At 43.6% G+C, this 25,440-nt stretch overlaps 2 protein-coding genes across 2 annotated transcripts in view; one reads left to right on the top strand and one right to left on the bottom strand.

Annotated features, from left to right (window-relative positions):
• Nucleotides 1-25,440, bottom strand: part of LOC105455987 (E3 ubiquitin-protein ligase MYCBP2) — a 180,610-nt gene that overhangs the window by 152,703 nt on the left and 2,467 nt on the right. Inside the window, exons 7-16 of the mRNA XM_011699733.1 lie at nt 25,269-25,436; nt 24,951-25,169; nt 24,651-24,852; nt 21,066-24,574; nt 20,717-20,984; nt 20,349-20,635; nt 19,923-20,248; nt 19,742-19,845; nt 19,451-19,660; nt 19,068-19,212 (exon numbers count right to left, since the gene is read on the bottom strand). Coding sequence (XP_011698035.1) covers nt 19,068-19,212; nt 19,451-19,660; nt 19,742-19,845; nt 19,923-20,248; nt 20,349-20,635; nt 20,717-20,984; nt 21,066-24,574; nt 24,651-24,852; nt 24,951-25,169; nt 25,269-25,436 — 5,438 coding nt within the window. The remainder of the gene's footprint in view (nt 1-19,067; nt 19,213-19,450; nt 19,661-19,741; nt 19,846-19,922; nt 20,249-20,348; nt 20,636-20,716; nt 20,985-21,065; nt 24,575-24,650; nt 24,853-24,950; nt 25,170-25,268; nt 25,437-25,440) is intronic.
• LOC105455969 lies at nt 267-18,180 on the top strand. The gene is made up of 3 exons (XM_011699713.1): nt 267-379; nt 6,594-7,351; nt 14,394-18,180. Exons 2-3 carry the CDS (start codon nt 7,139-7,141, stop codon nt 15,750-15,752), a joined length of 1,572 nt encoding a protein of 523 aa, XP_011698015.1. The 5' UTR covers nt 267-379; nt 6,594-7,138; the 3' UTR covers nt 15,753-18,180.

A 25,440-nucleotide genomic window follows, 5' to 3' on the forward strand; every position in this document is an offset into this window, starting at 1 on the left:
TACTTGTAAAAAAAGCTTTAGGATTTTCGAAGAGACAGGCAAAGCGAGAACAGGAGCACGAGATGCGCCGCAACGAAGCAGAGGACGTACTGAATGCCAGTTGAGGGAGGGAAGTTTGCCGAGCTCGGTGGGGATGCGTTTTACTCTGGAGGGAAGAGATGGGCGGCGTAGGAGAAGGGAAACAGAGAGAGAGAGGCTACTCGGTGTCGCGCGATAACCGTCGCCGAGGTGCAAACCAGCCGCGAATTCGAAAGGCGGCCAGTCGCTGTTCGCGCGTCGACGACGACGCGTCGCGAGGTTCGCTCGTGCGCGGGATTTAACTTAAGAGAGACCCCGCGCTCGTTCCTGCTTGATGCACAGTCGTGTTACATCTCTCGTTGTAAGTGTTCCCATCCGTAAGGGACCGGATGACTTAGCGGAGAAGTGTTTTCTGGTGCCGATGTGAGCGTGATGCTCGCGCGAGTGAAGGAAATATAATTCTGATGATGAAGAAAGGAGCCTAGAAATACATGATCACCGAGTACCAATTTTTGTGTCGATCAGTGTTACGCGTGAAACGAGCGAGAGATTATCTTTTTTTCCTCTAACGCCGATAAAGGGCATGCCTCTTGAATACAGAGAAATTTGTAACATTTTTCCCAAATGCAATCCCGCACAAAGATTCGTCAACGTGGCACGCGAACGCAATTCTCTCGCGACGCAATCGTTGCATAACGCCGCGCGATCGGCGTCACGCGGCAGCTACATCACGCGTCGGAATATTCGCTGCAGCCATACTCCATAGCAGCCGAGACCGCGCGCTCGGCCGTCTGTCGGGTCGTAAAATAAAGCGCGGGGTCGTATCCGCGGCATTGAACCGTGAAGTCGATCGACTGCGTCCACCGACGACGGCCACCAACGTCGTCGTCGCGCGAGACGAGACGAGAAATTCCATCCGGCCGTCGCGTCGCATCGTCGCGACGCGACGGCTGTTTATTCCGTGCGATCGCGCGCCCGACAACGGCTCGCTCGAATGGATCATCGCGAGACCGTAATACTTGATTTCCCACGTGGCATCGTGCGGGCGCGCTATCTCCTACAACCGCGCCAGCTGCGGGGTCGATTAATTGCTCGTTTCTCACCACTATCCCTATCCTCCCCCCCCCCCGAGGAAAGAATCGCCGTCGCCGCCACTCAGAAGACTTAATTGTCGCGTCACGCGTATAAGATCGACATTACACTTGTCGTAGAAGCGTGTCAGTTGTTGCTGATTGCCTGCACTTCAGAGTAGCGATATACGCGTGGAATACTATATTTACAGACTTTGCAGAAAGCTCGTAAATATTTCTCTTTTTCCCTTTTCTTTTAAGAGAAGGATTTTCCATTAACTTTCTGTACGTCAAAGTCATCGCGCGACAAGTAAAATATTGACTCGATCGTGAGAAACGCGCGTCACGAAAATTTTCTTGACGACCGTATCGAATTCCAGACGTTTGATGCTTGCGTTAGACGAGTCGCCTAAAAATTGTACCGCAAAATATTCTGGAAAGAAGAAATTTATATCGCGCATCTCTCTAAGGGGGTTCGTGTTGTAACAATGTTGGAGTACCCTCGGCTGGGCTTTGCCCTTCTCGCCTACTGTTATCTCGAAATTGAAAACAATGCCGCGAGACTAAACATTCCGCCCGGCGTTGCTCTCTGCGTTGCATGCATAACGTTACTTGAGTTACGGAGGCGCAGGGCCGCAGCGGTGCAAATTATGTGCCGCACCTGGATTAAACCGGGAAACGTCGAAAGATATTGCATCCCCAACGGAAAACATCAACCGCTAAGGAATACTTGTCAGATATTGCGCGATTACGAGAAAGGAAATATATTACTTACGAACATGCAATTGATTAAGAAGCCTTATTTTAACTTTTTGCGACAACAAGTTCAATTCATTCACTGATCGAAAAAATATCTCTAATTTTGCGATTGCCATTTTCCTCGAATGTACGATATAAAATAAAGATGGGAAATTACACAATGCAAATTGTCCGCTCAGTAATTTTCCTTCGTTGCAAAAATCAATTTATGTGCAACGAAGAAAAATTACTATATATATATATATACAAGTATTTTATAATCGTACCAACGCGCAAAATCGGTATGATCGCTCGTCAAACAAAAATTTATCTTCCAGGTCGACAAGCGTTAAAGTCTTCATTAAGCGACGGATTATTTGGTGACGGGGGGGGGGGGGAGGGGAGGCAGGCAGGAAAGGGCGGGGAAGCACGGAGAAAAATGTGTCGTTTAGAAAAAGCGGTCGAGCATGTTCTCCGTAATGTAGGTTATCGTCAACTCCGTGCCGATATCAGTCGTATGTCGCATTAAAAACGTGATATCGATAACGAACAAAGCCAATATTTTTTCGCTCACATTCGAAAGCACCGCCATTCGTTATCGTAACAAACATGGAAATGAGCAAGTGCGCGAGAGACGCGGCAGACGCGCCTCTGTACAAACGTGCGTTCTATTCAAACAGAATCATCGGACCGTTACAGCACACCGTATCGCTTGACACACGTGATTTTATTTTTCACGCGCGCAAAACCGACAGTTCGATCCTGCAGGCGTGTTCGGCTCGTCATTGGAAATGTTTGGCTAGTACGAAGCGCGAGACGTACAACTGCATTCGAAAACAGCGATGCGACGCGATGAAATGCATTAGTAAATAACCCGGCCAAAGAACGTTGTGTTGGATAATTCATATCTCGCTGGATAAAGCTAATTTCCAAAACTATTTGGAATAAATGATAAAACTAATAAATAAAGCCAGTGGAGTTATTAACAATTTTAATAACAAAGAACTGTCGATATTACGTTCAAAATTTTTTTTTTTCAAAGGAATTAAATTTTATTACACGCGAATGATCAGCGAAGAAATAAAATGTGCAATCGTTTGACATTTTCCAGCGCACCTATTCTATTCCCGATTACGGATAAAAAATAGTGCAAAACGGGCTCGTCACTCGCTGGAATGAAAGTGCAATGAAGTGGGTCGGAGCGATCTCGGAGTTTCGATAAAACTTCAAAATGCAGCCGTGTTGCACGCCGAAATTGCGACTAAAACGCGGCCACGCCAAACGATCGAAATACACTCGAACGCTTCGGTTGAATTAGCTAAACGCGACACCGGGGCAGAGCTTATCAATAATCGATGTACATAGCCCATCGCTGTGTATTCCTCCTTTCCCCCCTCCCCCTCCCTTATAATACCGCATTAATTCGTCAACCACGTCATGTGCACCTCTAATGACGACTTTATTCAAATCGCATCATTTTAATATGTAAATAATCGAAACGGGTCACCAACCAGCTTGATGAAACTCGACCAACTATTTCCTCGCTATAATGAGACAAACATTCTACTATTGGATTACATCTAAACTCTTCAACTATTTAACGAATTCGCTATTTAGCGAACGCGCCATGCATATAAAATCGTACAATTTACAATATAAACATATTTTGAACAAATAGAGAGAAAAAGAGGGACGAGGAGAGAGAGAGAGAGAGAGAGAGGATTAAAAATACGTAAAATTTTTTTTATTAAAAGAGAGTTAAGTACTCTTCTCAACATTTATCCGTATATCGAGGACGCGGGAATGAAGCAGAAACCTTTGCCGGTCAAATCATCGCCGGATTAACCCTTGTCTCGCGATCAAGCGGGATCGCAGTGCTGAAATCCCTAGCTTAATCCCTGAGTACGAAAAAATTATTCCCCTCTCAGGATCTTTCTGGGACAAGCTACCGCGAGGGGTGAATCCCCGGCGTTTCTCCTTCACTATTTCTGCCTCCGACCTGGCCTCGTTTATCGTTATCGCCGTCTGCGAATGCTTTCCCGGGAGGGTGCGGACAATTCTTACAAGTCGCGGCGATAAAGCGGATGGGAAGATAAGACGTTGCCGAAGGTATAAAGGAAAATGTCGCGAAACCGGGAGGGAGGGGGGGGAGGGGGTTAAATGGTGGACTGCTCGTATAGAAGATCGTCATCGTCTCTTCTCTCTCCCTCTCTCTTGCCTCAAATTGCATGCAGTCATGAAGATTCGCATACGGTATTCCGATGGAGTCGCGCCCAACCGAATAGGGCGCGAGAAGTCGACAACTTACCACATATATATACACGTACGTTGCCGGTGAATCGACGTGGTATTACGAATGAGAGGAAGAGTCACGTAATCGGAAACGATTTACTCCTACACGTACCTTACCCCGTACCTTACTTATCGTCCCCTGTCGAAGAAGCGAGAGAGAGATCGACCGGGATAGCGCTATCCGTTTCATTCAACCGCGTGTTTCAGAAACGATAAACATGCGGACCTTTCCAATTGTCCGCTCTCGAGTTTCAGGCTCGAATATATACGAATATCCATTAGCAAGACGTAAATCAGACGGATCGAAACGTTTAATCGTTGTACCGCACCGGAGATGGGATCCATTCTCCATCGTCGAGTCGGTATAATTTGCGTTTACGTCTTCGTCTCCGTTCGTCCGAGAGTGTATCGATTTCGTTATCAAACTACCATTTCGGCGGTTTCTGTTTTTTTTTTCGGCGTGTATTCTCTTTGGCTCTATTTCTCTACCCTCTGCTTCGCTTGTTATAGTTGCTTCGTTATAGTTGCCGCAAAACCGACGCCCAGTGTGACCTGCTACCGGTCAATTAATCGTGCACGAACGATCACCGCGCACCTGCTCTTTTTCTCTCTCTCTCTCTCTCTCTTCTCGTTTCTTTCTCGATCGTTGCGCCGAGGAACAATAAATATTCGTTAATTGAAAATGATCTACGGGTCGGCGATATACGAGTTTTCTCACGCGATATTATTATCTCTGTTATTGAAAGCGATAACGGGGGATGAGTAATGAAGCGAGAATTAACTTCGCAAACGTGATTAAACTAAAAAGAGCCAATATAAATATTCTTATAAAGAATGCAAGCATTTACTTTACAGATATGTTAATAAAATTAAAACCTATTATTAATATGTGCAATTCGACTTGAGATACACTATTCGGAAGTCAATAAAAATATATACAAAAATTCAAGATAAGATAATTGCAAAGAGCTTGAAACTTCCGATTTGTAATTTTTGCCAAGCCTAAAATTAAATTTTTTGTAACTATCCTAATTAATGCAATGAGCAATTAGCTTAGTAAAAGCACCGCGTTAATAGTGAGGTATCTCTTCATTGCTACTGAAACTGAAGCGAGAAGCTGAGAGGCAGACTGAAAACCGGACGGGAAGAAATTTCGAGCGGTCGTCGTCCGAAGGACTCGACCGTAAAGGGAAATTCTTGAATCCTTTGAGTGAAACCGCCTTTCATTCACAACGCTCTTTTCACGTTTATCGATCCCGCTCGCTTCCACTTCATGCCGTATTATTTTTTCTTCTGTTATTGCCCGAGTAGACAAAACTTCACCGAAAAACGAAGATATCAAAGATATATTTCATTGACTTTATTTATGGCGGTAGTTATCTACAAGTATTTCTGCTTTCTGATGAAACTATCGAATGGATATGGATTATCTATTTAACTTCGAAACGAAGTAATATTGCATTTATTATCGTCGCAATGTAATGATAAAATCAGGCAGAAATTAATTAATGCTGAACGTAATAATGTTTTATAATACTTTAACTCGCTATACGTGATTAAATATGAAACGTATTGAAATATGTTTTTTAGGTTCTTGAAATTAGTGTAAATTAAATGTTTTCATATTTATACTTCATTCCAACATATCTCGAAAAATTTTTTCTGCTTTAACTTATTTATTACTCACTTTATTCTCTCTTTAAATACAACTTCAACTTCAACTTCACTTCTTAACTTGTTAAGTTTAGTATTAAGGAGCCGATGAATATATAAGACGATTTTTTCGTTACATCAGAAGAAGCAGAACTATCGTAAATAACCGAGAAGCAGGTTCGCGGAACGCTAACGCGAAAAGTTTACAGTAACGGCAGTTGACATATTTGTACGATAAACATTACCACGTCATGTCGAGCGAGAGCACTCTGATAACGCAGGAATGTAGGCACGATTAGTCACGCAACGGTATATACGGTGGGCGAGTAGCCGAGTGGCAGATCGCGGATTATCATCATCGGATATTGCAACGCTGTCGTTTGATGCAGCGGTATCGCGTGGCACTTTTCAACAGTTCGTCCGTTCCTGTATGATCGAGTATGATAACGCAACGTAGTATCACTTTGAAAGGGGAAACAAAAACGTTATACCGTCCGATATCGTCGTGCGACATCGCGTCGTATCCTCGTGGAAAAATCATTAATTGAATTTCCGCGGTGAAACAGCCAAAATGAATTTAATAGAAAGAGAATCCGAAAAGTCATTTTATAATTTAATAATACAATCGTAAATAGGACGCGCCCAAAAAAGAAAACAATTATTAAAATAGAAAAACGTTTTCGCCGTGAAAATACAAGTTTTCGATGTACACGTCAATCAATATATTCGAAAAATCTGACGAAGGAAAAAAATGTAATGTTAGAAGGAGAGGGTAGAAGAGAATGAGAAGAGTGCGAGATTCTAATTTCTCTATCCTTACAGAGACGGACTATCGTTTCCAGAGGAATAAGATCGAGGAGAGAGGGAAAACTCTGGTGATAAGACGCAATGTTCGAGAGCGTTGCGCACCGTCACCGACAAAATTGGATCGCGCCAACGTCTCAACGAGGAAGCAAGACATCGAAACGAATGTCGTAGTAGTAGAAGAAAATTCCGCGATTCGGTGGCTCGAATCAGTTTCAAGAATACCGGACGATCATCATCGAGAGGCATGAATTCATTCAGAGACAAGACACAGAATGTTACGTGGCATGTGTCAAGTACCGCGACCAAGTCGAGATAGCTTTCCGTGGTGCAAGCGAGATTAATCGCGAGCGCGATCCAGTCGGCATTTAATCACGCACGCGCTCGGCTAAGGCGAAAATTGAAAGCGTCGGATTCGACGGCGTAGATTTAAAGCGCGCACAGACATGTCGGGGCGACCTAACGGTCGGCTCGACGTGGGATTGCCTGACGCCAGCTCGGTATAAAACAGCCGGTAATAAAGAAGAAGTGGCGTGAGGAAGAAGAGGGAACCCTTTGAGCGCATGGCAGAAGGAGAGAGGGGAGGGGAAGAAGGAGCGAGCGAGAGGCGCAAAATGGGAGCAACGAGATATGTGCTGGGCAGCGCGATCTTAGGACTCTTTTGGAGCAGTCTACTCAAGGGCGTCCTGACCAACTCCACCAGCAGGTGCGATTATCCGCCCTGCTCCTGCGACCAATACGGCAGACTGAACTGCGACTGCAAGGTGGAGGGAGAGGTAGGTTCGACGCGTAAACCGTATCTCCGATAAGTATTCGCGCGAGAATCGATTTTCGATTGAATCTCGGCCTTGATATCGCGCGAAGCCGACGAAAAGATATATAAGCGAATGAAAAAAAAAAATATCGCTCCCCTTATCAGAAACGTAGATCAAGGCACGTATCTTTCGGCTTCGAGACAAGGAAATATATTTTCTCTTCTGGTATTTCAGCTCATCGTATTTTAACTTGGAACCCGACACGGTTCAACACGAACGAAAACATGTAACTCGAATCCTTCTTCGTATAATGAATACCCGCACGTTTCGAGTATATCATTTATAATTACGATAGAATAATACAACGGATAAATTTTAAAAAATAATTTTCTGCTAAACTTATTATTTAATTGTAATTATTTGTCTTTCCACTTTATCCGCTACTCATATTTTTACAAGTTTCTCTTATATACAGAGAGAAAAGAATCTATCTCTCCCTCTTCAATATTAATAATTTTCTATAAAATATTTCATCGTGGCTTCTATGTTACGCAATTTTATATAGACGTTTATTTTCCGGTAGACCCGTTTGAACTTTAGGGTCGGGTTCTAGGGTTAATTCGATTCCATTCTATTCTAATGGGGGTTTCGACGCCCGATCGTATGAGAGTCGTCCGATCTCTGTCTCCGATCTTTCCTAGCCTTTCCACCTTGGAACGATCTGGCGAACGACGATGGAAGAATTCTCGCGCGCGTTCTCTCTCTTTCTCTCTTCCCCAACAACGAATTCCGTGCAGAAACCGCGGCGGGGTCTATCGCTATCGTACGAAAAATCTCAGACAATGCGACACGGGGTCTCTGTCTGCCCGTCCTTTGTTCCGCGAGGGACGTTATTCCATTTGCGAATTACCCGACGGGGAGATAAAGAGGCGGGTACCGCGAGTAGCTTCTTGCGATGGCAAAATCGTAAAACCCGATCTCTCCCGCGGTCAAGAGGGAAGAATAGAAAAAAAAAATACAAGAGAAAACGTTTCCTCAAGATCGTCTTCGCGTATCACTCAAGGCGACAAGAGTCGAGAAACAATAATTGCGTCTCTCACTTTGTTCCTACTGCAAATACTTATAAATCGATGGAAAACGATATTGTAGATGGGAGAAAGAGAGAAAATAGAGGAGACTGATCAGCCGGAACGCGAGTCTAATATCCCGACTACACGGGAGGATTCTCGTAAATCGCGAGGGGTGCTAACCGCGACAGAGGGATGGAAACCCCCATAAATTAGAGCGTGTTTACGCAAATCGGTAGGGTCTCGCGCGGGCGAGAAGGGCAGGCGAGCAGGTAGAGAGGTACGTACACGTACGAGGTAGGATGGATCCCGCCGATCCTTCTTCACCCTCTCTCGTAAATGTTTCGCTTTTATCCCCTCCCCCCCCCCCTGGCGGCCACACACCCTGTACGTTCGAGCGGAGAAAAAATAGCGGGCGAAACCCTCGGCGATCTATGATCACGCGAGCTGTTCGTTCCTTCTACGGCCCGCGTTTCCGACGCTTCCGGCCATCCGCGATATTAAAGGAGCACCGACGCAATCAGGAAGGAGCGTCTGCCTACGTGCAGTTACGCGCGCTCGAGAGATGCACGGATGATTCATAATCGCAACGCGATATCGCGATAAACGAGCACACCGCCAGTCGGACTCGAGAACAGCGCTTCCCGAGAGCACCAGCGAGAACTTTCTTCGTGACGCGCTGGAACCGGAAGTTATCCGGAAGCTGGTATTCGTTAAATCGAATCGAATACGCGAGCGGCGGAAGAGAAGGGGAGAGAGTAAAGCGGAGAAACACAGTAATGCGAGTACTATCGCTTTTTCCACCGCCGGAATTTATTGAATAAATTTGAAAACTCTCTTGCGCGGTGATGAGAGTTTGAAATTCGACTTCGCGAAAGTTTCTTTCCCCGTTCTTCTATCTTTCTTCATCTGAGAGCGTTGCCCTTTTCGACTTTCGTCTTTTTCCTCCGCAATATAGAGAAGCGAGCGATAGTATGAGGTTCAAGTAATACGATAAGAAAGTAATGAATGCGATTCTACGATGGGGATGGCTGCGTGAAATATATATATATATATATATATATATGCGTATACATGTCGCGCTTAACGATTACGCGGCACGATAAAACAATCAACCCCGTTACTACAATTAAAGTCCCTCGCGTTATTTGATTTAAAACTACGAGATTTTATCAATTTCACACGCGGGAATAATTCCGGTATCGCGGCACCGGGTACGGTCTCGCAAACGAGTCTCGTACTCGCCGTACGGAGAGGAAGAGAGGTGTACGCCGCACGGAAATTTAATCGCGGCCACGTTGCTCCGAGCGCGACGCGGACAAATATTTCGCAACGCAACGACGTTGTTTTACTGCGCACCGTATCCCCGGACGAAGGAGAGATAATGTTAACGCGCGTCCTCGTAAGCGTCTCTCCCTGTCGTTATTGTTCCACGATAAAGCGTTCTTTGTATCCGCTCGAGTGCACGAGGAGCATGCATGCCGCGCGCGCGCGCGCTATCGGCGATTTGACAATACCGTAAAATTCGCGCGCGCGTGACGAAATCACCGCCGGAAGAAGATGAGCTTGAGCGAGCGAGCGAGCTTTAACGTCGGGAGAAACGATCTATCTGTCGACGTATATATATATATACATATATATGTTTCTGATACGCTGGCAATTTCGACGACCTTGCACTCGCGCACAGATATACGAGTAAAAAGAGCCGCGCGTGGACTTTATCGTCGAGCGGAAGATATAATAACGCGGATTACAAGAAAGAAGTGGCTCGCTAACGATAAGGAATATAAATTGCTCGAAGCGGGATTGAATTTCTGTTGCGCGGCTAATTGGTCGAAAACGTGCTTCCCATTCATCATCGATGACATATCACGCGTATGGAGTGAACTCATAATTACACTGCAACCGGGAAGCACGGAGGAAACGTGATGGAGGGGAAATTTTAATGCAAACAAATATTATGATATTAATTGATATTTTAATATGTATAAACTCTTACAAATTTAATTTATTTCAAGTATCGTTGTTTCTCAAAATGCAGAATTATGGTCATAAATTAGCTAAATGAATACTAACGTAAATATGCAAAGACATTAGAAATTGTTAAGAAGAAAGTGTTTATAAAAAAAATAATTTTTTCAAATAATTACATGATAGCGATTAATTTATGTGCTATTCGAAATTATCTTCACAGAGAATATAATTCACAAAGACCTTAAAAAGAATGTTTTGAGTATATATACAGTAAAATTAACAATCTAGATAATGAAAAATGGAGATGTAGCTTAAGATGCCAAGTTTCTGGTCAATGATCGTAATTATAATAATTTATATACAAGCTGCTTTCGCGAAAACAGTTTGAATTAAGGCTGGTAATAAAAGGAGCCCGATTTACAAGAGTAATCGAAAACGTTTTAAACTGCTTTTAACAACAGAGAACCGCCGATGGATCCTCTGGATACGAAGTCCTTGGTCGCGCGTTGAATAATTGACGAAAGATATAAATAATTGAAGCCGCCTTTTAGCGAACGCGACCTTAAACTTACTCGCTCTGTCGTAATAAGAGAGAAGACGGCGGAATAAGACGCGGAACGATGAAAAAAAGTGCCCCTCCCGGTCGGGGGTGTAAAAGTAATGGCCGTAAATACTGTCGGAAACGTAAGGGTGCCATTTCCAAGGAAAAGACGCGCGCGGTTATGAAAATACTTGGAAAATGGAAAGGCGATGGGGGAGCGTATAGTCGCAGGCCAACGTGCCGTGCGCCTTCCACGAGAAAATGCAACGGATAAAAATGCACGTTAAGTAAGCAGCAACAATCAGTCTCAGCGGCAATATCGCGGTTATTCCACTGCATAATAAGCTAATAGTAATGAACACGATTGTGACAAAAACATGAATGGAGTATTTCAAGTGTAAAAATACTTCGTTATTTCTGTTAATGAGAAATCGAACTCTCGTGCGAAGTGTTGATTAAAATATAAAAAAAATAAAAAATACGATAATCGCGCACTGTCGGCAGATTTATTATAATTAGCTAACATACGCGAAATAATTAATCAAAATTAATTGCATCAATTATTTTCTCCACAATATAGAAGGGTTATTAAACCCATATGTACGTATCCGAAAAATTCAGACTTTCGCGAGCGAATTTGATGTCACCGCGGGAAAATTGTTGCGCATAAATTCTTTATGGCTCATAAAAGAGCTTTCGGTCCCATTTCTGCCGCTTTCCATTCTCCGTTTCGTTTCCGGTTTCAGCCGAGCGCTTCCTCTCTCCCTCTATCCCTTTCTTTCGCGCGCGGCAGGATCCGACAATCGCGTGTCTCTCCAATGAGCTTAATCCCACCCATTAAACCAATCTCATTTTCATGTTCATCCCGCAAAGTGTCTGCCTATTCGGCGGTGAGCCTTCGAACCGTTCTACCGTTCGATTAGAAACGTAAAAGGCACTTTCGATTACTGCCATAATCGACATTAGATCGCTCGCAATTTCTCGCGGATTATCCCCCGACGAAATCGCGCGCTCCGTCGCGCAGATTTCCCCGCGAATTTGTAACCGGGAAAATGTCACACGGCGAACATGCAAAAAACTGGAAAACTAGTTCGAGGTGAACTAACGCGCGCGCGCGCGCGCGCGCTCGAGTTTAATTCCCATTGGGAATCATTCCTCTAGTAATCGACAAGCGCACCGGCTCGACACGAGAAAAAGGACACAGGGTCAGGAACGTGACGCGTGAAAATGTCCGGAGAGCCTCGGAAGAAGGAAAGTCTACCGTCCATAGAGAGATTCCCCGCTCGAGCGTAACTAAAGCAGAAAATATGAACGGAATAAAGATGTGTTTGTGCTTGAAGGTCGAAAGAAAGCACTACATCGCCCTGTACTTTCCGGTTCCCGCCGAGCTTACCTCACGTTTCTCACAAAACGCGCAAAATTCTCATGAAAGAAAATTCAGATGTCCTTCGGGATCCCGTAGAGTTACGACAATGATTCGATCTGCGGCGACCTACCCATCCATTTGTGAATTTTATGTTTGCGGAACATATCGAGTCGCGTTGTGGATAGATAAGCCGTCACGATATAGAGAAGCCAATTACATTTTTCAATGCAATCGTCTTGGGAGGTTAACATCGAAGATAGTCGTAACTTCTAACATCTAAAAAGCTAATAATTTCTAGGCATTTTTTCCGCATGAGATATAATTTGACAAAGTACGTTTCTGAACAGAATTTTTCTTGTGAAAGAGACTGAAACTTGAATTTCAATGCTTTTCGTGTATCTCCGGACGATGTTCTTCAGACAAGATGCGAGCGATAAAGATAGATTTAGAAATAAGCAAGTACAATACGTTGGTTGATAATCTCTGCTCGACGCTGTGCTTCCAAAAGTAGCCCTGGACAATGAGACAGGAACAAAAGGGGAAGTTTGAACAGAGGCAGAACGGGACAAATGGAGCAAGACATTAAATGCGTAGGAACGACAGGGCCTAAAAAAAGAATCGCATAAAAGCCCTTTTCTTTATTCATCGGCCTATATGTCGCGCTTTTTTTCCCTTTTTCTATTCACTATTTTTACAATTCAACGGATATGCTACTTTGCGTATTTTTTGTTTTCCGCACTGCAATCCTATCAGATAGATCGTTCTTTCAGTTTTATCTTTATCTTTATTTATAAAAAGAGCAACACGTTAGCAAAAAATTTGTTTTAATATAATACGATTCGACGATATTAATATACATTTAATATGATATGATTCTCTTTTCCTCTCTGAACGCGAGGTTTAAACAGAATCGATTAGGCAGGAAAGCGAGATAATTAATGAGAGCAATGTGGCCTCGAGCGACGCGCGCGAGATATCTCGCGCGGCCCCTTTGTAGAAATCAAAGCCGTAGAGAATCGCGACGCGCATTTCGCGATCGACCGTTTCGATATATACACTATATAGGTGTCGGCGGGCGTTATCGGGCGACATTCCGACGTCACGACGAAAGCTGCAACCGGCAGCGAATAAATGAGAGGCAACGAATATATCGCGAGCAACATTCCAATAGCGTGGCTCGATGGCGCGATGGGGAGTGCGCCGCTGCGAGAACATCGCGAAATTATCTGCGTCCGCTCTTCCTTCGATTCCCATCCACCGCCGCGCCGCGCAGATGTACAGAACGATCCTCTGTTCAATATATCGAACGTAGCTGGGCATCGTTTACGTGCGCGACACGTGACGAGTTCGCGCGGAGCGGATAATCCCGCGCAGTCATCTAATTCGTATGCAAGGGCAAACACGTATTAGCACGCGCCAGAGCGGAAAATCCAACAGAACCGATAGCTCGATGTAAATTCGCGCGAGCAGTCGATAGTGGGGAGGGGGGGGGAGGGGAGGGGAGGAAAAAGGCTGACTAAAGAAAGGAGTACGTGACTTTCGTTTAAATCAATGATCTCCGCGAGACGTATCTTTTGACGAGCGCAAAACGGAAACGATTACCGTGTCGCAAAATTAAGCTCTCCTCCGTAATTATGATAACAAGATTATTCGCGGCAATTAGCGAGAGCCGGGCGCGCACGTCGCGAATAATTAGGATAGTTAGATCTACTTGCAATTATAGCTATTCGATCCCTATTAGAGACCTCCCTTCCGCTCTGTTACTGCGTTGTATCAGATTACACTTGAATGCTGCTATTCTTCCTTCTTAATAATCTCAAGAATTTAGTATCTCAGCGAAAGAAAGAAAATGTTTATATATTTCAACTGTTTTTAATATCTTGGTTTCAAAAATATTCTTTTGTTAAAATATCTTTTATTTCTTCAAATAAAAAATAATCTATGATAATTATCAATACAATTTCGCTTTAACATTCGTGGAATAAATTTATAGTTATTACAGTTACGTCTCCCAGCTCTTTCCCATATGCATAACTAAATTAAATATAGATATAAATGTAGATAGTTAAATAATGTCGAAATAAGTTCCTAACAAAAGATCATTTCAATTTGCAGGAATTAATTCTAACCACGGAGGGGGACAGACGGCTGAGTCCACACATCACCAGGATAATGGTGAACAACTGCTCATCCGTGATCCTCGCGAACTCGAGTCTGATCTCAATGACCGGACTGCGAGCGGTGGAGCTGATGAACGTGGCGAATCTGACTCTAGTCAAACATAGCTTCGAATTATCGCCGCACAACGCGCACACGCGAATTTCTGTGCGGAACAGCAGCATCGACGTAATGCCGAGCTTCGTCTTTCGCGGCGACGTCGAGGCGATCACGTTCGAGAACGTGCGGATCGGCCAGCTGAGTGCCTTCTCGTTCGCCAATTTGGTTCACACGGAGAAGCTACGGCTGGAGAACTGTCACGTCGAGACGACGGAGGCACAAGCCTTTAAGAAGTTCGAAGTCGGCTACCTAGACGTGAGAGGCGGCACATTCGGCGATCAGTTGCCGAGTCGCACCCTGAACGACATCGAGGTCTATCACACATTCAGGTTGGACGGCGTGAGAATGGGCGTCGTGAGGAGCAGCGCCTTCATCGTGAGAAGTCCGCGCACGGTTGCGATACAGAACTGCGTGATCGACAACCTGGAGAGCGAGGCTTTCGACGTGACGGCGCAGGGCGCCGTGATCATTAAGAACAACACCTTCGGCAGCATCAGCGTGGGCGCGTTTCTCGGGATACGCGCGGATCGCGAGACCAGGTCGCCGCCGTCGCCGTCGACGCACGACCTCATCTTCAAGAACAACAGCGTCAGCAGCTTCGAGGAGGGCTCGCTGATGTTCGACCGCACGAGTTTCCGACCAGAGCTCGACAGTCTCCTCATCTCGCAGCCATGCGACTGCCAGATGTTACCCGTGTGGAAGAATTATGTGCTCAACTACACCAACGTTTACTCGCGGTTTTATGCGAGAGAAAACTCGCTGGTGCCGCCCCAATCGCAGCCCCAGGAGCCCATCAACGAGACCCCGGAAACCTTCGTGTGTCTGGACGGCGGGATGGACGGCGCGTCGATCAGCTTCGCCGATTACGAGGCGCGTCACTGCTCGCTCGGCGGCTCCATGCTCGTCTTCATTCTAATCATCGTGGGTGCTATTCTCGCCCTGATAGTATGCGTGTGTTTGATCGTCTGGTGCTGTCGGAGGCGCCGGCGGAACAACAGAAAGAAGTGGATTAGCGTGCCGACCAACGCACCTGACGTGGTGTCGAAGAAGAACGGCGTGATTGGCAGGGAGGCCGCGACGTCCGGCGCGCCGGTCGACAGCAGGATAACGATGGTGGTACCGGACGGCAGATTATACCGAGAGACGGAGTTTCATGTGATCGTCGAGAAGGCCGAGCCGCTTACGACCGAGTTGTAACGAGACGCCCCGGGCGGCTCGACGAGGAGGCCCACGATCGTCGCTCCCGTTGAAGAGGAACTCGAGTGGGCGGAAACGTCGAGCCGCTTTAGAGTGTACAAGCTGTGAGAGCTACGAGAGACGCCGCGCGATCGGCGCCAGTGAGGAACAGTAACCGTAAAAACTTTGATCCGATGCACTCGGAGAGAACGTGAGGCGAGAGTCCTTCCAGTGGAGAGAGGAAAATTCCTCGAATGTTAATCGCGTGCGTAAAATATAGACTGCGTAAAACCGTCGTCGTTTGGGGTATAATAGAAACGCGAAATGTACGCGACCCCGCGGAATCGTGTCCCGTTTTTTTTTTTTTTTTTTTTTTAATTTAATTGATTGTCTTTCCTAGTACAATGCAGTTCGTAAGCTTCCATTCACATATCACATGCGGCCGCCGATTATTCAGACCGCGCGTTCCTTTCATTCCTTGGCCCGTCCATCACTTCGAAGGCGGTCACGGCGATTAAAAAGTTTTCAGAACGAGTCGCAAAATTCGGATAATCAGTCGCCGCAGCTAGTTAAGTTTATTATTAAACTTTCGAAGAGAAGAGAAAGCGAGAGGATCAATGTGTCCGTAGAAGATGAAGTGAGACCCTCGTCGAAGCTATGCGACTTAGGAAGCAGAGGAGAGAGGGAGAAGAGCATAACTCGCGTAGAGACAACTAAATTCGCTGTCTTGCGTAAGATACGCGATTGGGCCGACCTTTCGCATTTCCGTTGCTTTAAGTTCAGCGATCGATAGCCCGCGCAGTTATCGACGAAACATTAGTGAGCGTTTCGAGCGAAAATCACGGTACGAAAGGACCAAAAAAGTGGGACGACGCTCGGACAGCTGTGCCATTCCTGGAGTGTGTCACTCATGTCAAACACACATAACTCGTGTCCACTCCACAAAAATTTTGATCTCTCGAACACAAGGAAAAAAAGCGAATAAAATAAAGATGATACTCTTCGCTAAGCTTTCATATCAAAATCGTTTCAAACTATCGTTTTTTATAGGAAAGGTTGATAGCAATGTAACAAGAGCGAAAATAAACCGGCATGATTAATTTACTAACAATAAAAAAATATCCCATATCACCTCATATCAGTGGCGAATTTGTAAGTTAATGGCATATATCGTTTGGTAAATTGTAACAAGTATTTCAATTTCTCTTTCAACTTTAAGTTCATTACTTTGTTATAATTAATAGTTATAACGTCAATTAAAACAAGACCTTGATTATTCTTTTCAAAACACGTTTTTTAACATACGCATCTTTTTATTAATTTTATTAAACATAAAAACTTGTATATTTTTTCAGCAATTTTAAAAGAATCTCTTGGATGAAAACGTTAGCTTTAAGCCCTTGAAAATGTAAATCCGCCACTGCTTCGTATGTGCTTTCGAAAAAAAAAGCGAAGTTCGTCAGACCGTAAAACCAGTGTGTGAATTAATTTTTAACTATATCGTACTGCAAATTCGTTATCACGTTATTTTATGAATGTCTATGCATTTATTTAAAGCAAAGACTCGCTATGAAACTTTGCGATATAAGAAGAAACTGTTATTATTGTTATTATAATTTATATTTAATCTTAAGTAAGTCACGATAAATCAAAAACGTTACGATTGTTCCGCGAAATTTGCTGTGTGTTAAATGTAACGCTGAGAAAAATTTCAGGTGATTTTATAAAACCAAACGAAAAGTACTTGGAATGTACATCCCGCCATATAGCAATATTCATCGATGCGTTTGATCTATGCGTGTAATGAAAACATTTTAAAGGAACTTGATTAGGACTTGAGCGAACGTATTTCTAGATCATAATCGAATGAAAATAAATAAACGTTTTCCCTGTCCCTTTCTCCTTTTTTAATTAAAAGGAGGCATATGTCGCGACATTGATCTAATATTTTGATAATCATAAAAAAAAAAGGCATTTCGTCGATTACGGAAGAAGAAATAAAATAAAGCTTGTCGGAAACTGTAATATATCGTACAGTTAAAATTGATTTATCGAACAGAAGGCCCAAGTACTCGAAGCACTTGAAGACGGAGGTAAGCAACGCTTCGTCTTGAGCGCATGAAAGGAAGAGAATTGAGCCTCTCGGAAAACTTTTTGTGCCTCTTATACACGATAACTCGAACTCCACCAAGGTAGGTTTTATTAGCATTCCGCTAATAATATCGAAAGATCAGAGTCTAATACGCCGCGGCGTATGCAAACTATATGCGCAGGTATGTATGCGTGTATACGTGTGTAATTATATCATTGTGGTGAACACAAAATCAGTTTATAATGTCATGTATAGCTATAATTATCGTAAGACTGTGATATAACGACAGCCGCCGACTGTATAATTTGTTTCGCATTGAACGAAAAGAGATACAATAAAGACGATACCAACAATGTATTTGCTAATCATATTAAGATTGTTCTTCAAGGAGAATTCCATTGTGCTAATGTTCCTTCAATTGATAGATATGTATACCGTTTATTAGCGAAAATTAATTAAATTTCATTCATAGCATTTGTATTTTGAAGATAATTGCAAATAAAAGTGAGCGTATATAACTGCGACGGCTAAATGTGGTAAATCACATAAAATTCTAATTGGCCAGAAATTATCTATAAATATTTTACGTTCATGTTTCATTAAAATGCATGATTCGTATATACTACCGTGAAACGTAACGTCGTACACAGACATTCATACGGATTTATGTCCAATTTCCCACGGTTTTGTTTAAGACAAATTCATAATGCCGCAGCGAATAAATAAAACAAATTTTCACAGAATCCTTGCAAGATAAAAAAGAAACTGTATACCTCAGATATATCGATTGTAAGTAAAAAACACATGACATTTTTTACATATAGAAAATATAATGGATATAATAACATATTGATCAATTTCGTAAATTATTTCATAATTAAGGTAAACGTACCAGTGGCTGAACATGTATCTATACCTGAACACGTAGACAAAATTTATTAATCTCAAATACTTTTTTTATTATAATATCAAAATTTAATTGTAAAAATATTTAAAGATTACAATTAAATTATAATATTATGAAAAAAATAATTTAAAAATAAATTTTAATTATTTAATTATTTAAAAATAAATTATAATATTATGAAAAAAATTATTTAAAAATAAATTTTTGTGTACTTGTTCAGCTATAGATACACGTTCAACCACTGGTACGTTTACCTTACGTTCTATCAAATTTTTTTTATTACAGCTATACAGTTTCCTTTTTCATTTAAATATCAAAAATAATGTTAAGTACTTACCTGTATGGAAGCACGCCGTCGAGAGCCTGCGAAACTGTAGGTGGCGACGCGAGTGCGAATCCTCGTCCAAGTAATGCCGAATGTACGGAGAAAATCCTCTTTGCCGTTTCCTGCATTGACTCCAAATCTTCTTCAATCTCTTCCGCTGAAAATTGTAGTACTGTGGATTAGTTTACCGAGAGAAACCATACATTATTCTTTATACAATTGAAATAGTAAAGAATTGTCTTTTCGAGATATCTTTTCGAAAGTGGATTAACCAGAACATAGTTACACGTATATTAAAATGTTTAAAAGAATATAAGTGTTTAATACATTTACGAATATATTCGTATTTATTGATTTATTAATATGGAACAAGAATTCAACCATGTCGCACTTACAAGAAACTGGGGGCAATGATAAATTCTTCTTCATGAGACTCGCAGCGCATGCTCCTCCAAGAAAGGACAATTCAATTTCCAAATTCTTTAGACCATGGCCAGACGTTATCCAATCATAACCAATAACTAAGCATTTGAACCCGTATGTAATTGAGCTCTCATTCTTCATGTAATCAGATGCAGTTTCCAAGGAAAATATCACTTCATTTCCTAAACACCAAACAATTCATTTAGCGCGTTATATATTATGTAGCATCGTATATTTTTAATTAATGCCGCATACAAACGTACCTGGCAACACAACAGCATTTTGCGGCCACTGACTTTGAACATTACTCAACTTATGTAATACTGGCCAATACAGAGGAGCATCTTCGCCCACATTCAGAACTGTCCTGTGAGGATAAAAAATGAAATATAAACGTAAAATGTAAAAATATAATATATTAAAGTGCGGAAACATTTTATCTACCCTGTGGAGGAGTTCGGAATTATATTTGGTATATAAAGTTGTAGATAATCTTCCGGTTGTGAAGTGCCACATTCTGGAGTAAATTCGACAGTTAGCCACTTTACTGTTTCCGGAAAAGTGACTTTGTAATACGATACTGCCGCCGGTTTATACGGATGTTCGCTTTCTAACCAAGTATAATGATGACTAGTGGTAACTGGAGAAGCAAAGTGTGATTGAGTTTCACTATCTTGGGATATTTGAGAAGTTCCCATTGTGGACATTAAGTTTAAAGCTGCAACATGTGGCAACATCTCTTGTATTAGCGTGAGTATTTGTACACTGCTCTGAAACGTACAAGATAAATATGAATTACATATTTCTCTTATCATCACATCATCTAAGATGTTTGTCTTTAAAAAAAAAAAGGTCTTTAAAATTACTTACTCTAGGATCTGATGTAGCTAAGGGACTAATGTGTGCCATTACTAGCGGTAAAAGAGTCGTTACAAAAGTCGCGTTACCAAGGACTTCATTAGCTATTACTTCTTCTGCTCTTTCCCTTGCCAAAGAAAAAATTTCATTCGACCGTTGAATGATGGTTGAGGTCATTGCGAGAGTACACTTTCTCGCTTGCACTTCCGCCATGGCTTTATTCGTGTGCTGTCCATCGGAATCTTGCGGATTTGAATAATATAAAATATGTGGTATTTGACCCCTAGTTTGTGTTGTGCCTGCAACAAAACAGCATGTTAATAATCTACAAAGTGCATAATACTTTTTTTTTTAACGTAATACATATAGATTTAACGTACCATTACAACTTAGAGAACAAGCCGTGAAGGTAAACGTTGTGCCATCGGCTCCTTTGACAACGCTTAGGCCGCCGTCACCGTTACTAGTTCGTCCTCCACGGTTCCGCAGTCTAATAGCATACTTAACATTCTCTTTAATGAGTACTGGTTTGTCAAATTTCAATTCTACTATGTCATTAATACAGTCATCCGGTCCAAAGGATCCTCTTGTAAAATCTAAGCTACTCCAACGCTGAGTATGTGATGGATCGTTACCAGTGTTATTTTGCTAATATAATAAAATATAACAATTAACATCGCATATAATTTGAACTTACAAGAACAATGAGAATATTTACATATTACTTACATCATCTAACAATTCCAACTCATAATCATATGGTCCCGCGCCTCCATAGATACCGACACCAGCTATAAGAATGCCCGGTCGGTCGACAGAAAAGCAAATAGCGTCTGGAGAACCATTACCCGTGTTCCATGACCTTGACTGATTTGTTCTTGTAAATCTCGAGGGTGTCGTATACATGAGTCTGCCGCAAGCCGCTTGCAATTCGTCCTCATTTCCGCTCGACTGCGCCGCCAATTCGGCGATAACTCGCGCTAACAGATAACAGCAATGAAGAACCAATTCTGGCAGAGACTGGCTCTTCTCTCTGCAAAGGCTCCTTTTGACCGGTATCAATATCAGATCCAGCAATCTGTCGAGCACTTCGCGGAACGACCAATTCAAAATCTCCTTGCCGGAGCTTTCCACTTGGGATTTGTAGCTGATTTGCTCAACCAAAATCGGATACTGATGACTCTCCGTGGAATTCATCATAAGCAGACCGGCATTGTCGGATGGGCTGAGCTGCCGCTTTATGCTGTCGCTGTTGTCCATGATATTGCTCAAGATTGGAAACGTACATCTAAGCCGAATCGCCGAGTTGCACAAAGAAGCCAGCACGGCCGAGAGAAGGCGGTCTTTCGTGGTTGTACCTTGCTCCTTATCGATATCCGATAACAGCTCGCATAAGGAGGTCCATTTAAGATACGCGGTAGGATAAAACGCATGGTAGCAGGCCACAAACGTCTTGTGACATTCGTCCAATATGCTGTTTGTCATTTTATTTCCCAAGGTGCTGCTAGAACTCTTGTTAGATCGCGTCTTTCCCTTACTCTTCAGAGTAATCGGTAGAGAATCGGATAAAATTTGACGCAATAATGCCCGCACTTCGCCTATACATTCCGCCAAACGCACCGACTCGGGAGGGGTTTTCTTAACGACGTGGCTGGGATAAATTTCATTGGTATACGTTCTGAGCAGTCTTAAACTGGCTTTGCTTATGTACACTAATCGTTCCATTTCGAGCATCGCGTGGGTCGATGACGCGATATGAACAGCCATATCGGCCAACGTCGCTTTCAATGTGTTCCAACTCCACTGAAGGAGAGATATTAACGATTGAAAGCACTCCTTCGTGACGGTCCTACTGAACTCCCTCTTCAGGACGTAGACAGGTTCGATCTGGTCTCTCTGCCTGTTTGACGTCTGATTCTCCGGCGTGACAACGCGGTACAATAACTGCGGGATCTGTCCGGCGTTGACGTCGGTGCCGTTGTTGGATCTTTTGGAAGATTTGAAATAAAACACGACTTGATCTTCCGCCGTGACCATTCCTTGTCCACCGGAACCGCAATCGCTGGAAGGTCCGCCGACTTTAGCCCACGCCACGTACCACCTGTTCGCTTGCAGGGATACAGGTTCGTCGAATAACACCGAATACTTCTGCCTTGGACCGCACTCGTACGGAATCTCTTCCGTCTCCGCGAGAAGTTCGCCGTCGTTCTCGTCCCCACCGTCAATCCCGATGTCAAACAGCTTGATCTTCGCGGTGTATTCACCGCGGCCGCCAAACAAACCGTAGCCTCCCAATATAATGTCTGTGTCAGGCATAAATCTAATTGCCTCGATCGAATGAGCGGAGTAACCCCATCCACCTCCGTGGCTCTCGAATCTGCTAACGGTGGCGTAGTCCTCGCGGCTGTAAACCTTGCCGTGCATCGATTGATTACATTCACTTTCTTCAACTATCGACAAGTTTTCGTCTTGAGCCTGCGTCAACGTGTCCAAACAAGCTAATAAATGCATTGCGGCTTGGGAACGCGTCACGAAACAAGTCGGAACGACCGGAAGCGCCAAACCTGGATTGAGCATGGAAGCTTCCAAGCCAGGTATTACCCTGGCTTCCGTCGATATTATATTATATAAGCTTATTTCGTTATTCGCCGAATTGAAAGTCCAAATGACGTTGTACAAAGGATCCAAGCATGCCGCGCAGTTACTGAAATCAACCTGATCCACGCCGCTATAGCTGTTGCACGTTCCATCGCGCTTGCTTATCACCAGACTCTTGAAAGAATTCGCGTGCTCGTTCTGATGGGGTATCAAGATGATGCAATTTTTATTCGCCATAACGGTACTTCTCGTCAAACTAATCGAATTTATTTCGTCTATTTTAACGTAAGTTTGATCTCCAGCGGCGCCGATCCACGTTGCTCGTCTGCCCCATCGAGGACCGATATTCGGTACCACGTTTGGAAAGCTGTGCCACGGCTGGGAGCGGTCGGTGCGACGATTCGCCTGAGAAGTGGCGTTTGTAGATTCGTTCTGACCGTTCCACCAATTCATACCAAGTTGTCCCTTTTGATATGCACCGAACGTGTAAACTTCGCCCTTTGATGTGAGTATAACGGTATGATTGCTCCCAGCGGCCACTTGAGTAGCAATAGTTGGCAATTTAACTTGAATCGGTCCTGCGTGTGCCACCAAATCTCCGACGCCTAACTGACCGTATATGTTACTACCAAACGTGTACACCTCCCCGTTTTGCAAGAGCAGCACCGTGTGATGCAAACCGCAGGACACCTGGATCACAGGACTGTCGCTGGGAACGGGAACTCTGGCCGGTGATATACTGGCAATTCTCGCCGCGTCCCCTCGCTCCACGTCGCTACCGCCGACGCCTTCCTCGACCGTGAGATTAACTCCCAGGCCCAATGCCACTTTCTCCGGAAATCCCTTTTGCACGATACTGGGGCCGGCTACGCGCTGATTATTCGATCCCTTGATTTTCACTCCATACTTGATAGTGCTCGGTCCCGCTTTGCTTCTCTGTCGCTGCTTTATCTCACCCAGTCGTCTCTGCAGATACTCTCGAAAGTTGGAGCCCGATATGCCGTTGCTGCAGCTCTTTCTCGCGCACGTACGACAGCATCCGCATTCCGCGCATCCGCTGTCTCCCTCGCCGCATCCACATTCCTGACCGGGATTCCGATCGGGACGTATACTGCTCAGGCATGATATGCTGTAACCGGTGCATTCCCTGCATATCGTGCAGACCATGCAAACGCGATGCCTCCACTGATGCTGCCCCGGCGGGCACATCCCTCTCGTCTCCTCCCAATCCTCCGCGGGATCCATACTCTCCTCTTCGGCTATAATCAACTCGTCCTCCCCCATACCCATCTCCATCGCGACAACCGACATTTCTTTATTCACGGTATGCACCATCGTCGAATCACGACCGCACTGTCCCTTATTATTTATACCAAACGTATATAGGTGTCCCTTGTTAGTTAACGCGGCGGCATGAGCCTTCCCTAACGACACGCGAACTATACACACGTCCCTTAAATCGGTAACTAACCCTGTCACTGGATCGCTGTGCAGCGTATCTTTACCGAACATTAGTAAAGAGCCATCCTTCGTGACTAAAGCAGTAGATCCGTTGTTACAAGCAGCGTCAACGACAAACTGACCTTCCACTTTTGCCATTTTCTTTGGTTTTACTGGTTTTGGTTGTCGACGAGCTTTGTCTTGAAATAAAATAAATAGTTGCAGAAATTTTGCTGATGTACATTAAAATATTACTAAAATTCATAGTGAACTCACTACTGTCTCCGTCTTCTCCGCGTCTAGCAGTGCCGGCGAATAGTACAGAGCCATCCTCCATGACCATAACGACATGCTGACCATCGTGACCTGCCGCGAAATGCGTGATCCTTGGACCTTTACCAAAGGTAAGTTCCAACCACCTGTTAGGCCTGGTGTTGCTCTTCATGCCTAGGCAAGTTCCTTTCCCGCTATATAATAACTGTAAAAATATTAAATTTAAGATCAAATTAAATGTTTGAATGTTAAGCGATCAGCTGATTAAAATAGTTAAAATAGCCCTCGCATTTACACACTTACTTTTCCAGACACTGTTTTAAGTAAGCCAAATTCCTTTCCTGCTGTAACCATTGCAATTTCATCGTCGCATCCTGGATTTAAAGTATGTATCGCTTGTTCTTCATCAAATGTTGCATATCCAAATATATCTACGCATTTCCTTGCCAATTTCAGTGGTAGCTCAGAGGCAACTGTCACAGGATTGCTCAGCGTATTTATCGTACGTACTACGAAACCCTCCTATTAAGAGAAGATAAAAAAATTGAATTAACATTTCGAATAACAATACATTTATACAATACGAATAACAATACATTTATACGTAATTACACTACTTACATCTTTGCCAGCGGTTATCATTCCTAAATTTTCACCATCAGAAAACATGACGGAGGATGACCAATCTTTTCCTTCCAGCACGGCAATTCCTGTTACTATAAGCGTTTCTGCGTCGATAATTAATAACTCACTCTGCTTTCTAGGTGCGCATTTAAAATATAACGAATTCTGC

This window comes from Wasmannia auropunctata, unplaced genomic scaffold (genome assembly GCF_000956235.1).
Source record: "Wasmannia auropunctata unplaced genomic scaffold, wasmannia.A_1.0 LD336106.1, whole genome shotgun sequence".
Taxonomy (NCBI): Eukaryota; Metazoa; Arthropoda; class Insecta; order Hymenoptera; family Formicidae; genus Wasmannia; species Wasmannia auropunctata.